Here is a 23620-nt window from a genome sequence, read left to right as displayed (position 1 = left end):
GACATTGAGACTGTGGAGAGCTACAGGTACCTTGGTGTTCATCTGAACAATAAACTGGACTGGACTCATAACTCAGACGCTCTCTACAGAAAAGAGACTCACGGTGTGGGACAGAGCAGGCTGTACCTGCTGCTGAGGTCTTTTGGAGTGAAGGGCCCACTCCTGAAGACCTTCTATGACTCTGTGGTGGCCTCAGCCATCTTTTATGGTGTAGTCTGCTGGGGCAACAGCATCTCCTGGGCCACCACTGTTCTAGGATGCCCTCTGGACCCAGTGGAGGTGGTGAGTGACAGGAGAATGGTGGCTAAGCTGTCATCACTGTTGGACAACATTTCCCACGCCATGCAGGAGACTGACAGCACTGAGCAGCTCCTCCAGTGGCTGCGGCACCCACGATGTGGGACGGAGAGACTTCACAGGTCTTTCGTCCCCACTGCCGTCAGACTCCTCAACAAAGACTTCACAACTGACCAAACACACACATCCACACATGTGCAATAACACTAAGTGTAATTTTTTTTTCTGTTAACATAGTATTTTATTCTATTGTATATAGTATCTTATTCTCATTATCTTATCCCAGTCCGTTGTTTCTCTTCATTTTTGCTGCTGTAACTTGTGTGGGACTAATAAAGCTTATCTTATCTTACATGTGACCTTTTAATGAAATCACAAGTTCAATGTTCAATGTGAAGATTTGTTTTATCAGTTCTCAGGAGGACATGTGAATTAAGGAAATGGAAAAAAAATACCATTCTGACCAGGTGGAGACCAGCAAGAAATTATAATAAATGAACAATAAACAATACAAGGTGTGTGGTTATCTGATGTTCCTCAGCAACAGCAACACAATTATTTTTTTTAAAAAAGTGAAATAAATAAACTTAACTTGCTTTAAAAATAAATTTAATTAAGGTGTGTGGCTGGCAAAGGAAGTAGCAGAGAGTTGTTTTACAGTACTAAAAATTGTTTTGTTTTGTTTTTTTTTAATTAGAAAAATTACTCAGTGTAATCAGTGTGCAGCATGACCTCCAGTGATGGGCATGAAGACCTTCACTGGATTCAGGCCAACCAACAGCAGGGGAGCTGAGGGAGGTGAGAATAGAGCCGACGAGTTGAATCTGTTTTTCAATAGATTCGACACCACAGTGTCTGCTCCCACCCCCACAACCTCACCTGTAGTCAGCCTGGAATCCAGAGCCACACCACTGTGCCAGCCTCTCTCTTCACATGTTGCCTCCTGTGAGATTCCTCACACCCCTCCCCCACCCATCACCTTCACTCAATACCAGGTTGAGATGCAAATGAGGAGACTTCACTCAGGCAAGTCTGCTGGACCAGACGGAGTGAGTCCCCTTGTCCTCAAGACCTGTGCCCCCCAGCTGTGTGGAGTCTTTCATAAACTGTTTATGCTGAGTCTGAGTCTGCAGAGGGTCCCAGTGATGTGGAAGACATCATGCCTCGTCCCTGTACCAAAGACGCCACGTCCCAGTGGCCCCCAGGATTACAGGCCCGTGGCACTGACCTCCCACATCATGAAGACCCTGGAAAGGCTCATCCTGGACCAGCTGCGACCCATAGTAAGACCACATCTGGATCCCCTTCAGTTCGCTTATCAGCCTCGTCTCGGAACTGAGGACGCCATCATCTACCTGCTCAATCGTGTCTACACCCATCTGGACCAGCCGGCGAGCACTGTGAGGGTCATGTTTTTTGACTTTTCCAGTGCTTTCAACACCATCAGGCCGACCCTCCTGGGTGATAAGTTAGCAGCGATGCAGGTGGATGCTTCTCTGGTGTCCTGGATTGTTGATTACCTGACAGGAAGACCACAATATGTACGTCTCCCACAGTGTGTGTCTGACAAGGTGATCAGCAACACAGGGGCACCACAGGGGACTGTCCTCTCCCCCTTCCTCTTCACCCTCTACACCACAGACTTCAGCCACTGCACAGAGACCTGCCATCTTCAGAAGTTTTCTGATGACTCTGCGGTGGTTGGATGCATCAGCAGGGATGATGAGACAGAGTACCGGGCTGTGGTCGACTCCTTTGTCACGTGGTGTGAGCAGAATCGTCTGCAGCTCAACGTGGCAAAGACCAAGGAACTGATCGTGGACTTCAGGAAGACCAGGAAACACTTGACCCCTGTTTCAATCCAGGGGGTCAGTGTTGACATTGTGGAGGACTATAAATACCTTGGAGTACACATTGACAATAAACTGGACTGGGCTAAAAACACCACAGCACTTTACAGGAAGGGCCAGAGTCGTCTCTATTTTTTGAGGCGACTGAGGTCCTTCAACATCTGCCAGAAAATGCTGAGGATTTTCTATGAGTCTGTTGTGGCCAGTGCGATCCTCTATGCTGTTGCATGCTGGGGGAGCAGGCTGAGGTTCGCAGATGCCAACAGACTTAATAAACTAATCCGTAAGGCCAGCAATGTTGTGGGGATGGAGCTGGACTCCCTCAAGGTGGTGTCGGAGAGGCGGATGCTGTCCAAGATAAAGACAATGTTGGATAACACCTCCCACCCACTCCATGACATGTTGGTCAGTCACAGGAGCTCGTTCAGTGAGAGACTGAGATTACCGAAAAGCACCACTGAACGACACAGGAAATCTTTCCTGCCTGTGGCCATCTCCCTGTACAACGCATCCACTTAACACACTGTTTGCTGCTTCAACTACACATGTTTCTTTTCCAGCTATTTATTTATGAGTGACTTATGTATGTATGTATGTATATATATGTATTTAATATTGTACTATTCTTAGTTAGTGTCTTGTCTGTCTTGTCTTAATGTTGGTTTAAAATGGAGCACTGTAACAAAAAATAATTTCCCCCAGGGATCAATAAATTATTCTGATTCTGATTCTGAATTCACAAAGATCCAGATGTTTCTGTGAAACTTCAAATGTAGAAACATCTGTGTGGATGCCATGGTCCTGGCTCTTTTGACCCAGCACTTTGTGTTTATTATTATTATTATTATTATTGTTGTTGTTGTTGTTGTTGTTATTGTTATATCCCGATCTTGTTTTCTAATGTATTCTGATCATGTAGAGCGGTTTAGACTTTTTAGTTCTTAGGGTTTGGAGTCTGTGCTCCCTCTTTGTTTAGTGTCTGCCCGTGTGTTTCCTCGGTCCCCCGTCTGTACCGTGTCTTTAAATCCAGTCTATTTATGTCCTGTTTTACTTTGAAGGTCCGTGTCTGATGTCAGTGTGCTCCGTGCACCCTCCCAGTGTCGTCATGTTAATTACGTTCAGCCGTGTCTCTCCTCCTCCTCCCTCCTGTCTGCTATTTCCTCGTTTCCTTATGTGGCTATTTGTGCTCGTCCCTGGTCCGTCTGTGTTCCTCCATGCTGTGTTACGTCCCTGCGTTTCTCCAACAGTGTCTTCTTGCAGATTCAGGTTTCAGTTCTGTTTTATTAGTTTTCCCAGTTTCGAGTCTTTCTTAGTTCTGTTTCTTGCCACTGCTTCTCGCTTTTGGTCTTATGTCACCCTCCTGCAATAAAGCTCACTCACATCTGCCTGCGTTTTGGGTCTTTATCTGTCCTTCACACGGCTTGCCCAGCAAACTGTGACAGTGGGCAGAGTCAACTTTCACTTTTATCAAGAATGCAAACGTTAACACGCTGCACTCAAACAAACGACTGAGACCGACAGTGATGACATGGCCAGAGCAGATAGACTCAAACAAACAGAGACACAGAAACAGTTCGTTTCTTATTTTAAAAAAAAAGAGAGACAAGAACAACACACAAGGAGTGTGTGATTCCTTCATCTGGACCGAGATCTTTTAGAAATGTTTCAAGCATATTTTTGAATATATGACATGAAGAACTGAGGCAATTTTGAAGGTGGTCCAACTAGATACTGCCGAGATGTACCTAAAGTGGCCAAAAGGGTCCATAACCATAAACGTGAACACATATTTGTGGTTATATATTTTGAGGCATTCTGTGTTTGTGAAAACATGTGTGACAGAGTTGGTAGTTTTTTTTAAAGAAAGAAAGAAAAAACTGAGCACCACTCATCCTGTATGATGTCAGAAAATGAGCAGATTGGACCAGGTTGGTATCTGGATGTGAGACCACCTGGAGGTGTGAACTAACCTGTAAAAAGAATTTAAAGAAGACAATTTGTGAAGTTTCCTCCATATCAGATACGAAAAGGCTTTTGCACCTTCGCAAAGCGAAGATTTTAAAGTTTCAATGGAGACTCAGTTTGAGACCCTGTTGTTGCTCTTTAATGTCAGTAGATGGCAGCACCAGAGCAGAGGTTTAATGCCAGAAAGGTTGTACAACTAAGATTCATTTTCTCGTTTAATAAGTTTCTAAAAAAAATGAAACTTAAAAAGCGTAAATAAAAATACCACCTAAACTACCATCTGCTCACAGGTGACGTCACACCTGTTACTGATCATGCTATTATATTTCTGGTAGCAGGATTCACTTCTGGTGGAAACAACCAGCGCAGACTGCTGACAGGACACCTCCAGATATAAACAATATCAATGAATACACTTATTATAGTCTCATGAATTTAAGTCCATGGAGGTTTGTAGTGTAGCCCACCCTGCATTAAAATCTGTGGGTCAGTGTAGAGAAACACTGAGCATGCGCAGTGGGCCACATATTCTAGAAACAGAAGCACTGATGAGTCTGCTATCGAGGTTTGAACAGTGTTTATAGTCCAGCTCCACCAGAGGGCGCTTTCACACAATCAGATTTGTCTGTGATGCATTTAGAGAGTTTTCTTTTGAAGACAATTTCATAATTATGCTTTGAGGAAACTCCAACACATTGTACCTAAAGGCAGTTTATTAATAAAGTTTCCTCCAGATCACCAAAACTTCATATGGATCTATTAAAATAAGGGTAGATCGAGAAGATCAAGTGAGACCAAAGTTTATTGAACCTGCAGAGAAACCAGATCACTGCTCTGGAGATGACAGCACACTTAGAAAGTGGTGGTGAAGTTACCATAAAAAAATCTTTATGGTGCCATTCTTTTTCTGCATCTTTATATAAAATAAAAACCTCTCCATTTGAATGTTCTGCCCCTCAGTGAGGGTAACTTTATGAGGAGAACAAAGATAATATAAACTAGTGTGTTTTACAGTGGATTTGTGGACCAGTTAGAGAACAGCAGCTAGATTCCAGAGGGTGGACTGGTGGACCACTTCAGTGATTAGATGACATTTTCATACATTTTAACCACAAGATAAAAATAAACTAATTAACATTAAATTAAATTGCACCATTTTAAGACAGTTTACTGGCACCAGAATATTTACTCACTGGAAAAACTCAAAATCTTACCAAGTATATTTGTCTCATTTCTAGTCAAAAATATATCTTTACACTTAAAATAAGACACATTAGGCTAAAGAGTAACAATTCAGTGAGATACAGTGGGATGCAAAAGTTTTGGCCACCTTATTAATAGTCATTGTTTTCCTGTATAAATCGTTGGTCGTTTCAATAAAAAAATGTCAGTTAAATATATCATATAGGAGACACACACAGTGATATTTGAGAAGAGAAATGAAGTTTATTGGATTTACAGAAAGTGTGCAATAATTGTTTAAACAAAATCAGGTAGATGCATAAATTTGGGCACTGTTGTCATTTTATTGATTCCAAAAAGTTTAGAACTAATTATTGGAACTCAAATTGGCTCGGTAAGCTCAGTGACCCCTGACCTACATACACAAGTCAATCCAATAATGAGAAAAAGTATTTAAGGGGTCAAATGTAAGTTTCCCTCTTTTAATTTTCTCTGAAGAGTAGCAACATGGGGGTTTCAAAACAACTCTCAAATGACCTGAAGACAAAGATGTTCACCATCATGGTTCAGGGGAAGGATACAGAAAGCTGTCTCAGAGATTTAAGCTGTCTGTTTCCACAGCAAGAGCCGTTTGCTGAAGCACATTTGGACAAGCCAGCTTCATTCTGCAATAAGGTGCTGTGGACTGATGAAGCTAAAATGCGTTATTTGGGCATAACAAGGGGCGTTATGCATGGAGGAAACAGAACACAGCATTCCAAGAAAAACTCCTGCTGCCTACAGTAAAATATATGGTGGTGGTTCCATCATGCTGTGGGGCTGTGGGGCCAGTGCAGGGACTGGGAATCTTGTCAAAGTTGAGGGACACATGGATTCCACTCAGTATCAGCAGATTCTGGAGACCAATGTCCAGGAATCAGTGACAAAGCTGAAGCTGCGCCGGGGCTGGATCTTTCAACAAGACAACGACCCGAAACCCTACAAACGTCACTGCTGTTTAGTTTTCTGTCTTCATTTATGTTGGAAGTGATAGCAGAGCGGTACGTTTGAATTTGCTTCCAAAATCCCTCATTTAGATGGAAGCTAGCGAGCTAACTTCCTGCTAATTTCTAACTCTGTTAAATGTCATAAATTCCGTTTCGTTTTCATGGATGCCTGGATGATAAACTCAACTGTTACACATGGTAGGCTTGATTACTGTAACAGCATCTTTACAGGTCTACCTAAAAATTCAGTCAGACAACTACAGCTCATTCAGAACTGCTGCTCGAGTCCTCACTAAGACCAAAAAAGTGGACCACATCAGTCCAGCTCTGAGGTCTTTACACTGGCTGCCTGTCCGTCAGAGGATAGACTTTAAAGTTCTGATGCTGGTCTATAAAGCTCTGAATGGTTTAGGACCAAAATACATCAGTGACCTCCTGACCCAGTATGAACCTTCCAGATCCCTCAGGTCACCTGGATCCGGTCTTTTATCAGTTCCCAGAGTCAGAACCAGACACGGAGAAGCTGCATTCAGCTTTTATGCTCCTCATATCTGGAACAAACTCCCAGAAAGCCTCAGATCAGCTGAAACACTCAGTTTATTTAAATCCAGGTTGAAGACTCACCTGTTCTCAGCTGCATTTGAATAAAGCACCAAATCCACACTTTTAAGCTTAAATTTCAAAACTAACATTTTAACTACTGATTTTATCTACTGTTCTGATTTTATCTGTTTTGATTTTATATACTGTTTTGTTTGTTTGTTTGTTAATTAGTTAGTTTGTTTGCTTGTTTTAATCAATTTTAAATCAGGATTTTTATTGTTTTTTGTTTCTAATGTCTCTGTAAAGCACTTTGAATCACCTTGTTGTTGAATTGTGCTATACAAATAAACTTGCCTTGCCTTAAATACACAGAGGGAGCAATCAGGGAGTGGGAAACAGGAGGGAAACACAACTGGGGCAAATCAGGGCTGATGAGACAAAGGAAGCAAAACCTGATACAATGACCCGAGGCATGGACTTCAAAGTAAAACTGAAAACATAACACAGACTTGACAAGGGGATGAAGCAAAAGGGGGAGACAGCAACTAAAGAACACAGAGAGAAACCTGGGCCCTATTTCAGGAAGCCGGTTTAGTGCAAACTCTGAGTAAGTACACCCTTCGTTAACGAAAACTCTGGGTTTTCTTTTTTTTTTTTTTTTTTTTTTTTTTTTTTTTTTTTAATAAATAGGACAGGGGGAATGAATGAGAGAGAGAGGGGGAGAGAAAGAAAGAAAACCAAAGGGGAGAAGAGACGGTGAGAAGGGGGGGGAAGAGAGACAAAAAAAAAAAAACTCCTGGGTCACCTGTATGGAGAAAAAAAAAACAAACAAACAAACAAACAAACAGAGGAGACAGCAAACAACAAAGAGCAACATAATAATAGAGAAAACAAAGCACCATCACAATAAACTAGCTAGTCATAGATATCAGTATTTACTAAGTAATAAACAATATTGTGCAGCACGCAAGATAGACAGCGCACAGTGTGCTTTGAGGCAGCAGCCAAGAAAGCTTTAGTCCGCGTCTGTGAATACCCATGTGTGCATACCTGTGTGGATCAGCATGCTTGCATTCCAAAGGTTTCTCCATGTAATGATCTGCTAGGGAGTGTGGGGGGGCCTCAGCCCCGTCCTCCAGGGTGTGAAGCGGGTATGGAGGAGATCAAAACTCCAGACATCCAGAGGCCCCCAGAACACAAAAGACCATGGAAGACCATCAGAGGGGCAGCCGTGCCACTGTTCCAGTAAGAGCTGAGGAGAGTCCCAGATGAGGGCTCACTCAGCAGCCGCGGAGCAGAAGCCAGGGGGAGTTGCAGTGACGCGCCCGTGAGCTCCGCCGGCCCCCAGCTGCGCCTGAGTGACCAAGCCCTAGGCCGAGAGGCCGGGGGCACCCCACCTCCAAAGGGGGCCCGAGCGAGCCCCAGGCCCCAGGCCCCGACAAGCGGCCGCCAAGGAGTGAGCCGGTGTGTACCCGGACGCCCACCCCCAGACACAAAGAACCACCAACACACCGACACCTGAGGGAGTCCGCCACCGGCAGGGGAAGTGGTAGTGGGTGGAGATAGGCCTCCAAACCTTGGAGGGCCTGAGGTGTCCCCAGAGAGGTGGCGTCTGATACCCAACCTGACATATAGACACAGACATACAGGCACACACAGACACAAACATCCATTCCCACCCTCATGCTCTCATATGCACTCACTCCACACTCAACCAACGTGGAGACAGACATAAAGAGACGCTGTACACACAATCACACTCCCCAAGCGTACTCTACAATCCGGGTCTAGGTACCCTTGCCCCTGGAGGGGGGAATTGCACCCAGACCCAGGTGGTGTTACCCTTTTCCCTGCGGTGGGGAGAGGCAGACCACCCCGACTCCGCAGCAGCAGGGAGGCCCCACACCCCAGACCGCAGTCGGACGGCCAACTCCTCCTACTAGCCCTCCCGCTCCAGCAGGCCGCAGAGAATGGGGGTGGGAAAAGACTCCAAACCTCCCTCCACCCGCTCATTGTAGTGTTGATGCATATGTGTTCTAAGGTGCAATTAAAACCCAGGAGGGCATGGAGCTACCTGCCAAGGAGCAGCAGGTAAGCGCATAGTCCCTCCTGCTAACCCTCAATGACTAAGTGTATTTAAAATTGAGAGGTGGGCAACGACGTCAGGGGTGAGGTGTACACCCTGATGGTAAATTGGACTCCGTGATTGTGCCCACCCCCAAGATCCTATATGTATGTGTAATGAGAGTGTGAATAATGTGAATGTCTAAGATGTGGGATAAAATTGAGGCAGAGGCAGCCAGAAGGGGACAGGGGGGGGGGGTAGCCTCCTCTGCACCCTGGTGACATACCCCCACTCCAAGGCCCTACATGTGTGGGTGGTTGTGGAGGAGCGGGAAGAGGGAGGCAGCTGGAGATGGGGAGGGAAGGAAGGGAGGGGCAGGTAACCCCTCCCTGGGGCCAGCTCCCCCGCTGACCCCAGTAGGCACTCCCACCCTCCGCGACCCGCCAGGGAAGGGGGGCCCAGGCCCATCAGACCGGGGCCCAGTGCAGTAGCGCCCCCCGGCTCCACAGAGCCCTGGACAGTCCACCCAACCCCACCACAGAGAAAACTGCACCCACCCCACCAACCACACATCTTCCAGACTACATAAGACGGTAAACGCCCAGGCTGAGATCTTCCTCCACCTCTCCTGTATCTCCCCCTCCTGCAGAGAGTTCCTGAGAGAAGAAAGCTCCTGCCAGATGTGACCATCCCCCCCACCAGTTGAAGAGCCCCCCAGGCGGCTCGATGCACCGGCGGCACCCTGCTCCAGGGCCGGGCCCCCATGCACCCACCCGCCCACAACCCCGGCAACACACCAACCAGGACCCGAGCCCCCGAGGCCCGGCCCGGGCCCCCGCCCAGAGACGGAGCACCCCCAGAACCCCACGCCCATCCCGGACCCACCCAGGGGCAGCCAGGTTGCCAGGTCAGTAACCCACGTCCGTCAGCACAGACCCTCCCCTAGCCCCGCTGCACGCAGCCGCGAGGAAACAGTCACCTGAGAGCCAACAGAGCCCTCAACCGGACGTGACCGCTACCCCGGGTTGAGCCCCCCAAGGAAGATGCCTCCGGGGAACCCCCCGACGCCCTAAGCCTGTCCCTACCCCCTCACCAATCACAACAGTGAAGGCGGGACCAAACTATGACCCCCCACCCCCACTAGGTGATGGAGCTGATAAAAGGGGCCCAGAGCAATTGATCTGATGTGGTGGCAGAGGCTGTGTCAAGACTAATGTAATCTAATAGATAATTTCTATATTGGTTAGAATTAAGATTATTTTTATTTTTCCAGTTCATGAGGACTGTTTTCTTGGCTATGCATAGGGCAGTGAAGATCATATGGGCTATATTCTTTTCTGAAGTGACATTATCTAAGCTGCCCAACAAACACACTAAGGGGGAGGTTGGAATGTTACATTTCAGACACTTTGATAAGTCTTCACATATCTCGCGCCAAAACTTTTGCACTGGTGGACAGAACCAAAGAGCGTGGATGTAATTGTCTGGTGTATTGCCTTGACAGTGTGAGCAGTTGTTGGAAGATGTAAAGCCCATCTTGAACATCCGATGACCTGTATAGTGCACTCTATGAAGTATTTTGTATTGTATTAATTGCAGACTGGGATTTTTAATTAATTTAAAAGTTTTTAAGCAAATCTGATACGGAGGTAAGTGACGGAAGTGAGAGGTAAGTGACGGAAGTGATGTTGTAGGTGACGTCAGACGCCGGAGATTTTGGCGGAGAAAAAAGCAAATGGTAGCATAGAGTTTAACAAAGGTTTTCCAAGCTTCAGTATTACCAAATATACTAATCAATTGTCATATAACTAACAACATCTGTTTTATCATCTCTAACACCCTGGAGGACAACGGGGAGAGTTTAGACGCTCTCCAAGATTACATCGACCGCTGTTTTCAAGATTTAGTAATGCATAAGGCCCAGAGTGCATCTTCCCCGGCCAAAATCGAGACGCCGTCATCGAAGAGAAGTCGCCAGGCAGACTCCCCCGGTACAACATCGCCTGCCGGCAAAGACATCGCAGAAATCCTGGAGTCCATCGACAAGCGATTGTCCAGTTTCGATGCGAGGCTGTCCCTGGTGGAGATCTTACACCGGGAATTTAAATCTCTGAGAGAATCCCTGGAATTCAGCCAGCGGCAGGTGGAAACGCTTGCCGCTGAAAATGCCACGCTACGGGAGTCGGTTAAATCTCTCACCGATAACGTGACCCAGCTAAACATTGAAAATAAAAAAATAAAAGAGTCCGTTATCGATTTACAAGCCCGTAGCATGAGAGATAATCTTGTGTTTTCTGGTATTCCAGAAACTGCCGGAGAGGACGCAGAGGCAACGGTGAAAAGCTTCATTAAAATCCACCTGAAGCTGCCGGAGGACACCGTAAAGAACATCGACTTCGATAGAGTACATCGCTTGGGGGGCGCGCGGTCGCGGACCGGGAGACCACGGCCTATTGTGGCCAAATTCAGCCAATTCAAACAAAAGGAACAGGTGAAGAGTCGCGGCAGAGAGCTGAAAGGAACGGACTTCAGCGTGAACGACCAGTTCCCCAAAGAGATCCTGGAACGACGCAAGGTCCTGTTCCCAGTTCGACGTAGCTTTATCCAGAAAGGCTCCCGTGCTGTCATCGCTGTGGACCGGCTCTACGTGGACGGACAGCTGTACCGCGACCCCGGCACCACACCGTGGTTATACTGACTGCACTCCAGATAAGAACCCGCTACACTCTTTTCTTATTCATTCACACTTTCTCCTTTAAAATGTGTTTAACCTAGTAATATCAGTAGGATGTCATAGCAGATATAACACCGTCACCCTCCGTCATTGCTTTAATTGGAATGTTTCCGTTTCGTCTCTTTTTTTTTGTTGTCGCTCACAGTTCATGTGGTTTCTTTCTTTCTCTTGTCTTTCACTGCTGTGGTCACCTACTTCCCCACTCACCTACAAACAACACCCTCTATTTCTACATATTTTCACAACACGATCACGCAAACACATCAGCTCAACGGCAGCACATTCACAACAGCCTCACAGCACGCACAGACTTGCAGGACACATAAGCAAGCCACGCTTGTTCATATTAGTGAATATTCACACACATAGTCAGACTTATGGAGTCTCTCACCACACTTCTTTTTCTCTTTCTATTTACAAACAAGGGATGTTTCCATATTCTCTCCACCTGTCTAAACAAAACACCCAGCATACATCATTAAACATACACGCACAATTAAGGGCATGCTGAGGTTTGTCACATGGAATGTAAATGGAGCTGGCACCAGAGGAAAGAGGTTAAAAATATTTAACCAGCTTAAAAAACTACAGGCAGATGTTGTTTTATTACAAGAAACTCACAAACCTGTTACAGGTTTAAATGAACTTAAAACACCTGAGTTTCCTAACGTGTTTGCAGCCGGTTATAATTCTAGACAACGGGGAGTAGCAATTTTAATACATAAAAATGTTAATTTTACAGTACTCGATACAGTTATAGATCCAGAGGGTAGATTTCTAATTATTAAACTATCAATATTGAACAAAAAACTATGTATTGTTAGTATATATGGTCCAAATGTTGATGAACCCTCATTCTTCCACGGTTTTTTTAGTGCACTCTCTGAACACCTTGATTGCACACTCATTCTTGGCGGTGACCTCAACCTTGGACTAAATGAAGAAATGGATAGGCTCAACACAACAGGAACTCAGCGTAATTGGCAGTCCACAAATATAATCAAACAGTATATGAACGACTTTGGTCTTTGCGATGCATGGCGCTCTCTTCACCCCACCAGTAAGGAATATACTTTTTTCTCGCATGTTCATCACTCTTACTCTCGTCTGGATTATTTTTTGGTCAGCAGCTCACTGCTGTGTGACATTTCAGACACTGAGATTCATCCTATAGCTGTCAGCGATCATGCTCCTGTATCTTTAACACTAATGCACAAGAATAATACTACGCCAAGTAAAAACTGGAGATTTAATATATCACTACTTAAAGATGAAGACTTTATTAAATACTTTAAAAAGGAATGGACTTCATATTTAGACTTTAATGACACTCCCGGAATATCTGCTTCTGTTCTATGGGAAGCAGGGAAAGCTGTGATGAGAGGTAAAATAATTTCTTTCTCATCACACAAAAAGAAAGAAGAAAACAAAAATATTCAGGAATTAGAAAAAAACATCAAATCACTAGAAGAAGCCTACGCGTCCCACCAAGATCAGGAAACATTGAACAAAATATGCAAAACAAAACTAGAATTAAATGAAACTATTAATAAAAAAACACAATTCCTTATACAAAGACTTCGCTTGCAGAATTTTGAACACAGTAACAAATCAGGTCGATTTCTAGCTAACCAGCTAAAAATAAATAAAGAAAAAACAACTATATGTGCTGCTAAAGATTTATCGGGGAACACAATATATGATCCTGGAAGAATAAACAACATTTTTAGGGATTTCTATGAAACTTTATACTCACCACAAATAAACCCATCTAAAAATGAAATTGATCTGTTTCTTGACAACGTAACTCTTCCAAAATTACTAGACAGTCAAGCAATGGAATTGGATTCGCCACTGACGCCAAGTGAACTCCAGGAAGCCCTGATAAGTATGCCCAATAATAAGGCTCCAGGTCCAGACGGCTTCCCTGCAGAATTCTACAAAGAATTCTGGACAATTTTGGCACCAGTATTCCACAGCATGTTGCAGGAAATCGAGGAAAAGGGCAGACTACCACCAAATATGAATTCTGCCAACATTAGTCTCCTGCTAAAACCAGGCAAAGACCCTTTATTTCCCTCAAGCTATCGTCCAATTTCTCTTTTAAATGTAGACCTTAAAATAATCTGCAAAGCTCTCTCAAAGAGATTAGAGAAAATGACCCCCCTCTTAATTCATCCTGACCAAACTGGTTTCATAAAAGGTCGGCACTCCTCAACAAACACTCGTAGATTACTTAATTTAATAGACTACTCATACGATAAAAACATCGAAGCCATAATATTATCTCTAGATGCAGAAAAAGCATTTGACAGAGTTAATTGGAAATTTTTATTCGCAACTTTACACAAATTTGGTTTTGGAAACTCTTTCATAAACTGGATAAGAATATTATACAATTCCCCAACGGCTCGTATCAGAACAAATGACCAGACATCCTCCAGCTTCTGTCTCCTGAGGGGCACCAGACAGGGATGCCCACTCTCCCCCTCACTTTTTGCAATTTTTATCGAACCTCTAGCAGCAGCATTTAGACAGGCTACAACAATTAAGGGCATAAAATGTAAGAACATAGAACATAAAATCAGTCTCTATGCGGATGATGTGTTGCTTTTTCTGCAAAACACACAAACCAACCTCTCTGAGGTAATTACTTTAATAAACTGGTTTTCAAGAGTTTCAGATTATTCAATTAACTGGCCAAAATCTACAGTTCTCCCCATTAACTGCTCCTTCCATAATTCTTCCTCTGCCCCACTGCAATCCGGAAACATTAAATATTTAGGTATTAATATCTCTCCTAAGCTTTCAGACTTAACTAAACTAAACCACATCCCACTTCTAAAGAAAGTAGAAGGCGATCTGACTAGATGGAAATCTTTACCCATATCACTCATGGGAAGGGTCGCCACTATAAAAATGATGATCTTGCCAAAAATAAATTACTTATTTTTGATGATCCCTAACAAACCATCACAAGATTGGTTCAGATCTCTGGATTCATATATTTCCAAACTCCTTTGGAAAGATAAACCCCCGCGTATTAGCTTAAAAACGCTACAAAGAACCAAGGATAGAGGAGGATTAGATCTGCCTAATTTTCACCAATACTTCTTAGCCAATAGGCTTCAGTTCATCTCAGAATGGTTAAAACATACCTTCTTAGTTGAGCCCTGGCTAGATGTTGAACAGGCACTATGCAAGGATCTAGAGATTTCAGACCTACCATTTATTAGCTCAAACATCAAAAGACATGAATGCTTTAAAAGTATCAACATCAGCTTTTCTCTAACAGCATGGTGGGAGTTTCTAAAAATAACGGAGTCTTCATTAATCCCATGCAAACGTACACCTATCTGGAATAACCCTGACATATTACAAAACAATAATATGATTAATTTCCCAGAATGGAGTTGTAAAGGAATTAAATACTTAGAACATATATTAGAGGGAACAGAATTTATTCCATTTGACAGACTAGTTGAACAATATGGGATCAACAAGACAAGGTTTTTAGAATATCAACAAATTAAATCCATAGTAAAAAAGAAATTTAACCTCAGTCAAGTTGAATTACAAACACCACTAAGTGCGGCACATTTTCTTACTCTTAAATCCCCCAAATTATTATCTAAAATATACAGAACACTTTCTAAATTAGATGAATCAATATCCCTTCCTACTGCAAAGTGGGAAGCAGATTTATCAGTCAACCTAGACCAAAACTCTGGGTTTTCAGTTTCACAAAGCGAGTTTAGATTAATTCTGAGTGAGTTACTATGACGACACACTCTGTGAAGCTAACCTGCCCCCTAGCAGGTTTACTTCAACTAACCATGACGTTCTCCGCCTCTGTGTCGGAAACCTGACTGTAGGAAGTGTCGGACATGGCGTGCCCCTTCCTTGAAGAGCCAGTAGATGTTGAAGCCCAAATTCTCCGCAGAGCTCTCCGCCGGGAGAGAGTGATTAGAGCGCATTTTATCATTTCCTGATGATTTCCTGTGTGAACGTTACCGTTTTTCAGCACAATCTATAATTTATTTGAAGAACATCCTCAGGCCTAATATTGCTCATGTGACACATCGCTGACATTCTCTCAGTTCTGTACATACATGGATTCTGGACACAGTCTGTTTGACCTGCTCCCCTCAGGCAGGAGGCTCCGGTCCATTCGCACCAGAACCTCTCGCCATAAGAACAGTTTCTTCCCCTCTGCTTTTGGACTCATGAACAATAACCGTATGACTGTTCCCACCACTAACACATGACCCTACTCACTGCATCATTCCATGTTTGGCACTGATCACCACCTGCACTCATGTATATATCATGTATATACCTATCTACTTAGCACTTTTAATTCTTATTCTTATTTTTATTTTCATGTCTATTTAAGCGTAATTTATGACAGTATGTTTGCACTGAAGCACCGCAGCAATTTCCTAATGTTGTAAACCTGCTCAACATTTGGCAATAAAACCCTTTCTGATTCTGATATTATTTGTATTGCACTTTGGTTTTTTGCAAACGGGAGCTTTCTGTATAATATTGGTGACGCTGAGCACGTTTCCAAGGCTACCGTCTGTCGGGCAGTCAGGAATGTTACAGTTGCACTGAAACGTCTCCTGTACTCGTCTGTGGTGTTCCCCGGTCATAGACCCACAAGATTCATCAAAGAGGGATTCCACAAAATTACAGGTAGCAGGATGAACAAAACTTAATTCATGATGTGGTGATACTTGAACTACTACTTAAATTTTACATTTATTTTCACGGTTCCCAGGCGTGATTGGCTGTATAGATGGCACTCACATTCCAATCATTGCTCCTTCAGTAAATGAAGGAGACTATGTGAACAGGAAGTCTTTCCACAGCATTAATGTACAGGTACATAGTTCCCTGTAGCATGTCAAACTAACAAATTATTTCATTATAGTAATGGATGCTAATTTGTGTTCTCTGCACTGTGAAGATCATATGTGATGCTGCCAACATTATCACAAATGTGGAAGCCAAGTGGCCAGGCTCTGTGAGTGGTGGTGGTGGAGGACCCCCACCTGTTTTTCGGGCCTCCGCTTTTTTTCTAGTGGCCATAACGGGTCACATTTGAGCATACAGAGTAAGCAAATATTTACTTGTAATGTGCTCAGATAATTTCAATAAGTGCTTACAGAAAGAAAAGTAATGTAGCCTCTAACTGCAATTGATTTACATCGGACAAACAGACCAAGCACTATGGCTCATAATACAATTACACCTGACCTGTTTGTTGTTCCTAGAATATTTAAAAGTAGAATGGGAGGGAGAGCCTTCAGTTTTCAGGCCCCTCTTCTGTGGAACCAGCTTCCAGTTTGGATTCGGGAGACAGACACTATCTCTACTTTTAAGATCAGGCTTAAAACTTTCCTTTTTGCTAAAGCATATAGTTAGGGCTGGACCAGGTGACCCTGGATCCTCCCTTAGTTATGCTGCAATAGATGTAGGCTGCCGGGGGATTCCCATGATGCATTGAGTTTTTCCTTTCCAGTCTCCTTTCTCACTCACTATGTATTAATAGACCTCTCTGCATTGAATCATATCTGTTATTAACCTCTGTCTCTCTTCCACAGCATGTCTTTATCCTGTCTTCCTTCTCTCACCCCAACCGGTCGCAGCAGATGGCTCCGCCCCTCCCTGAGCCTGGTTCTGCCGGAGGTTTCTTCCTGTTAAAAGGGAGTTGTTCCTTCCCACTGTCGCCAAAGTGCTTGCTCATAGGGGGTCAAATGATTGTTGGGTTTTTCTCTGTATCTATGAAGCACCTTGAGGCGACTTTTGTTGTGATTTGGCGCTATATAAATAAAATTGAATTGGATTGAATTGAATTGAACCTGTTTGGACTATATTTTTATATTTCATTTTTACTTGCTGCCAGGAACGTTTGGGGCCTGTTGGGTTGCACCTGCGCTCACATCACGAAATAAAATGTATAAAATACAAAATAAAATATAATAAAATAACGTGTTAAATGGGTGGAAATCCCTAGATCAATGTTTATATTAACACTCACGCATTGACTCTGTCGGCTATGTTTTGCCATGCATGCTCCCTTTCTTTTGCAGCTGAGGCTGTGTTACTTTTTTTCTGCAAAATTTGCATGTTATCGGCATATGCTGCCATCAGAATTTCGGCCTCAAGCGCTGTAAGATACATTGACCGCGCCTTCTTTCCCTCCGTCTCCATGGTGACTCGCTTAATCTGTGCTCCACTAATAAGGGCTTTATGTATCCTTGTGCGCGCGCTTAACTTGGGGTTAAAGCAACTCCGCGTTGATTGAACTACTTGTTATCAGCCTTTCTGAAACCGAATATTCCGAGTTGGACAGTTCGGGGTTACTCAACCCTGAGTATCGTTTTTCACTCTGAGTTTTCTAAACCGGCTTCCTGAAATAGGGCCCTGAACACTAAAAGTCTAACAAAACCCACACAGAGAACCTACACCTAAAATAATCCAAAAACCCATAAGGCACAGAGAGCTACAATATAAAGAAATAAATAAAATCAAAGAACCAAAAACACAAAACACTGGGTCGACAACCCAGGCACCATAACAGCTCCATGTGCTGAGATTGACTTTGTATTTACATTAAACTCTTTTAAAAACAACAAAATGATTTTGTGAGTTCTTTCAGTAAGTAACCAAAGCTGTGTTTGCGATCAGCTGTTTCCTGTTTGTCTTTTATCCTTTTAAAATTGTGTTTTTGTTTTATTTCTGAAACTGAGACCATCGAGGTCACAAGATATTTTATTTGTACTGAAATGTGTCTTATTTTTTTTTTTTCATGTATTTGTGTTGTAATCGTAATGGTGAAAAAAGGTGATACTAGTCACATGGCATGGTTGTTGGTGCCAGACCAGCTGTCTGAGTGTTTCAGAAGCTGCTGATCTGCTGTGATTTCTCTCCTGGGTTTACAGAGAAGAGTCTGACAAAGAGGAAATAGAGCAGCTGTTCTCTGAATGAAAAACTCCCGTTGGTGTCAGAGGAGACCAGCCAGACTGCTCCAAGCTTACAAAGCCAACACAGCAACAATTGTTACAATCAAGGTGTGCAGAAGAGCATTTCTGATTACACAACACATTGAAACTTATAGCAGATAGGTTACTGCAGCAGAAGACTGCACTGGGTGATGCTCTTTCACCCTGAGAAATGCAAACTGAATCTACAATTCGCACAAACTGACTAAAATTGGACATCAGAAGATTGGAATTTTTTTGTTTTTTCAGATGGCGGTATGATCGAATGAGTTTAAATTTCTGCTGCAACATTCAGATTGTAGAGTTAGAATATAAACACCATGAAAGCATGGATTGTTCCTAACCTCTATAAACTGCCTCTGTTTGCAACTTTGGGTTTTATGTCAATTTGAGCTAAAACCTGTGAGAAATGTTTTTAGCATACTTTTGAATCTATGCTAAAAACATGAAGAAGTGAAGCAGTTCTGAAGGAAAAATGGGATTTCAACTTGATACTAGCAAGGAGTTGTTAATAAAGTGGGCAGTGAGTCTATATTACGTTAAGTGAATGAAAAATATGACCACATATTGTGGTGGTTAAGCAGGCGAATATCTGTTATTGTGAAGTTTGCTCCATATCAGACACAAAACAGCTGCTGCACATTCACAAAGTGGGGACGTTAAACTTTCAGTGGGTCAGACTCAGAGGTGGAAACCTGTTGTTGCACTTTAATGTCAGTAGATGGCAGCACCAGAGTACGGTTTAATCATGGGGCAGTACAACAAAGACTCAGCTTATCATTAAAGGCTAAAAATAAAAATATCACCTAAACTATCATCTGCTTTTTTCTAAAATGAAAAATAAAAGTTCTGTCTGAAAGATAAGATAATAGTGGACCCTTCTGTGCCTCCTCTTTTTTAAGGACATTAAGTTTTGTTGTTTGGGTGGGTTGGTGTACAGTCATACGTGTACAGGGTGTACAGTAGGGGGCTGAGAACAAAGCCCTGCAGGGATCTGTAATGAGTGGCAGTGAGGGGGAGAAGGTAGGGCCAAGTCTGACTGAATAAGGGCCTATTTGTGAGGCAAACTTTGATCCAGGAGCAGGTGAAAGGAAGGATGTGGATGTGGTCCACTTTGGTTGTAAGGGATTATTGTGTTGAATGCTAAGCTATAGTCCACTAAGAACATTCTCACATAGCTCTTCCTGTTCTCCAGATGGTTCAGCACTCTGTGAATGGTGATGGTAATGGCATCCGCTTTGGATCGATATGCTCTCTAAGCAAATGGGTCGAGAGAGGGAGGTAGGCTGCCGCTGATGTGCTGAGACACTATCCACTCAAAATACTTTATGACTACAGATGTGAGGTCTATAGGTTAGTATTTGTTGAGGTTGTCTGTTCCAGTCTTTTTGGGAATGGGAAGGATCGCGCAGGCTTTCCGATAAATGGGAATGGTAGCATGAGTCAGAGAGAGATTGAACAGCCTGGTGAGCTGGTTTGCGCAGGCGTAAACCACAGACCCCAGTATTCTGTTGAGGCTAGCAGCTCTCCGCTGCACAATACACATTTGGACACTAAGGAGCAGTTGTTTTTGAGAGACTACATTTATACTTACTGGAAACGTTTTTTGACATTGTTATCTACAATAGCCAATATTAACCATGTTTAACTAGGCTGGAATAATAATGTTCAAACAGATATGATAAACAGATATGAGGGCAACATGTTTTGTCAGGTTAAACAATAAGAAAGAAGCAGTGGCAAAAAAGCACCCAGAAGTAGTTTATTGAAAGGTTGTGATTGCAGTGATTACAAGCTTTGTAGTTTAATTAACACTCCCAATCTCAATCCCAATCTCAACTTCTCTGGTTCACACATGCTCCCAATTAAAGTTTACCAGTGTTAAGTGAGTTTTTATTTAGTAAAGGGCTGTGATATGTGGTTTTGTTATTGTTATTATAACTATACCAGTGTTTCAGTGTTCTTAACACCTCAACTGTGAAACAGCTTTGACAATAAAGAAGTGGTAGCTGTACCTCCTTGTTCTGATGGTTGTGTGTCCATAACTGAAGTCATCTCTCTGGAGGGGAGAGGGAGGGGAAACAGGAGGACAAAAGAGGGGGGGGGGTGGGGGGGCAACTAAGCTGTAATGCCTTTTCACTGTGAAATACTTTTTGTTAATAACCAACGTGTTAGGACCCAGGGTTTTGAGTTTATTATATTATTGATCATTTCTAGTCTTTGGTTTCTTTGTTAGAGTTATGGTTATGTTATGGTTTATGTCTCTGTGTAATCCTCAGTTGCTATATCCCGGTGTCCAGTCATTGTCTGTGTCTGCCCTGGTCCCACGTCTCTGTTCCCTCTGTTGTAGTGCCTGTCTGTGAGTCTGTCTGTAAGTTCAGTCTGTGTTATGTTTCCTGTTTTACTTTGAAAGTCCTTAGCTGTGTCCCAAAACGACGGATGCATCCTTTGGAGGCCCCGCCCTTCGCGGTCTACGTGGGCCGGGTCCTCCGAAGACCAAGAAGGCCGGAAGTGCGAGGCTGTGAAATGGGATGGTCTAGCCTTCAGATTTGCGTCACCGCTCTGTCGGTAGTGTTTAATAAACTCGTCCGTCTGCTCCTTGCTATCTAAAATATAACAGGACACTGGCGTAAATTCTCGACCATCTCACACTTCTGTTTAATCAGTTTTCTGTTTGACGTTTATTCAGCTGTGTGAAAATCCCGGAGGAACCCACCCGATGGATAAATAAAGTTTTATTTACCGTATTTTCGCAACCATAAGGCGCACTTAAAAGTCTTAGATTTTCTTCAAAAAGTACGGCGCGCCCTATAGCGCGGTGCGCCCTGTGTGTTGTAATGAGGACGTAGTAGAGAACACCATGAGAACGCTAAAGGGAGAAGAGTTTCGACGGTCACCATTCGGCTAAAAGCAGTTTCACTTTCACTTTTTATGAAACGGTGCCATTTTTCCATCCGGACCAGGACTACGGTAGCGCAGCAACTTCCAGCTGATTATAAGGAAAAGCTGGCCATCTTCCGCTCCTACTGCAGCAAACACATCGGCGACAAACACATCCAGCGATGGATGACCGATGGAGACCACAGTTTCACCAAGAGTGGAAGGCAGCGCCGGGCGAGTTACGCCACAATTTGCCAATGGATTGTAGATGCTTGGGCTAACATGTCTGCTGGCACTGTTGTTTGAGCTTTCGCAAACGCCGGCATCATTTCCGAGGAGCCGCACGGCACGGAAAGTGACTCTGACAGTGAAGAAAGTGAACCTGGCATGTTTGATGGAGATTTAGTGCAGCTGTTCAATTCAGACACAGAGGATGAGGACTTCGATGGGTTTGATTGATGATAAAAATGTGAGTACCAAACTTTGTTTTGCTCCTGCTTTATTTTTAAATACGCACACTTGTATGCTTGTGTGTTGTTGATGATGACGATTACTGGGAATAAAAATGTGAGTAAGGTACCGAACTCAGGTTTGCTCCCGCTTTATTTTTAAATCCGCATACGGTACTTGTATGCGCCCTATGATCCAGTGCGCCTTATGTGTGTGTTAAATACAGTAATGGCACACATAACTGAGACTGCGCCTTTTAGCACAGTGCGTCTTATGGTCGTGAAAATACGGTAATCTTATAACTTTGATCTCAACCAAACCGATTTACTCCGGAACAAATAAAACACAGAAAAAGGGTAAAAAATTACATTTTTATGTTATCCGAGTGACTTATATATCATGTTTAACCTGAGTAGCGAAAGAGCGGGGGTCTGAAAACAATGAAGCCGGGAGTCTGCTGCTCTCGCCGGCTGGAGTGACCATTGAATCCCCCGGCTTGCTATCGAGGGGGCCGCCATTGTTGGCAGCTGAAATTTGGCTGGGTCGCGCTATGAATTCTGGGATATGGTGGGCCACGAAGGACACGCCCGACCCATCCTTCAAATTCGGGGAAATGAAGGACGCATTTCTCGGCCGCATTTGAAGGAGTCGACGAATTGGGACAGCCTTTGTCGCCTGGCTGTGACGTAATCGGCCTTCAAGTGCGGCCTCCGGAGGATGCAGCCGACGTTTTGGGACACAGCTCTTGTCTCATGTAAATGGTTGTGCTTCCTTTGTCTGGTTAGGCTTGATTTGCCCCAGCAGTGTTTCCCTCATGTAACCTATTCCCTGAATGCTCCCTCTGTGTATTTAAGCCCTGTGTTTCAGTTTGTCCGTGTCGCGATCTGCCGTTTACGATGCTGTGTGTTTAGGCTGCTTGCCTGAGTTTATTTTTTGGAGTGTCAGTTTTGTTATCTGGAGGGTCCAAGAGGCCTTTCCAGCCTTTCCAGCCTTTGTCGCCTGCAGCGCCACCATCTGCGGCTCCCATGCCGTCGCCTGCAGCACCACCATCTGCGGCTCCCACGCCGTCGCATGCAGCGCCACCATCTGCGGCTCCCACATCATTGCCTTCAGTGCCATCCTCGTCCAGTCCAGCAGATTAAGTGATGATTTATAATAAACCACATCAGCTTTTTGGTGCACCTCGACTCTGTCACACAGCTTTGAAAATAGAAAAGTGGGGGTGTTTCTGTGTGTTATGGTCCTTTGGTTTGGATCGGTTTGGATATGTGGTGAGAGGGAAACATGAAGATGAAACCAGGAGATGTCCTTACAGAATCATCAGAGCTGAACAGGTGATGGAGAAAAAGGTTTACATTTTAGGTGACATAAATGAGTTGAAGGGAAGTTATGAACTGTTTCAGAGAGACAAATAACACCAGGATCCTTTTCTAGCTGATAGCTGACAATTCAATCCAATTCAATTTTATTTATATAGCGCCAATTCACAACAAAAGTCTCCTCAAGGCGCTTCATAGATACAGAGAAAAACCCAACAATCATATGACCCTCTATGAGCAGCACTTTGGCGACAGTGGGAAGGAAAAACTCCCTTTTAACAGGAAGAAACCTCTGGTAGAACCAGGCTCAGGGAGGGGCGGAGCCATCTGCTGTGACCG

At 43.8% G+C, this 23620-nt stretch overlaps 1 protein-coding gene across 1 annotated transcript in view; it reads left to right on the top strand.

Moving 5' to 3' along the window:
* LOC308409251 (NACHT, LRR and PYD domains-containing protein 3-like) overlaps positions 1-23118 on the top strand; it is a gene marked incomplete at both ends in the record, with an annotated part of 70992 nt that extends 47874 nt beyond the window's left edge. The window contains one exon of the mRNA XM_080901866.1: positions 22923-23118. Within this exon, the coding sequence (XP_080757992.1) occupies positions 22923-23118 (196 nt within the window). The remainder of the gene's footprint in view (positions 1-22922) is intronic.
* Positions 23119-23620: the final 502 nt, after the last annotated feature.

This window comes from Rhamphochromis sp. 'chilingali' (genome assembly GCF_963969265.1).
Source record: "Rhamphochromis sp. 'chilingali' genome assembly, chromosome: 1".
NCBI classification, from domain to species: Eukaryota; Metazoa; Chordata; class Actinopteri; order Cichliformes; family Cichlidae; genus Rhamphochromis; species Rhamphochromis sp. 'chilingali'.
The sequence above is the reverse complement of the archived record's forward strand: the minus strand, read 5'-3'. Positions and strand labels throughout refer to the sequence as shown.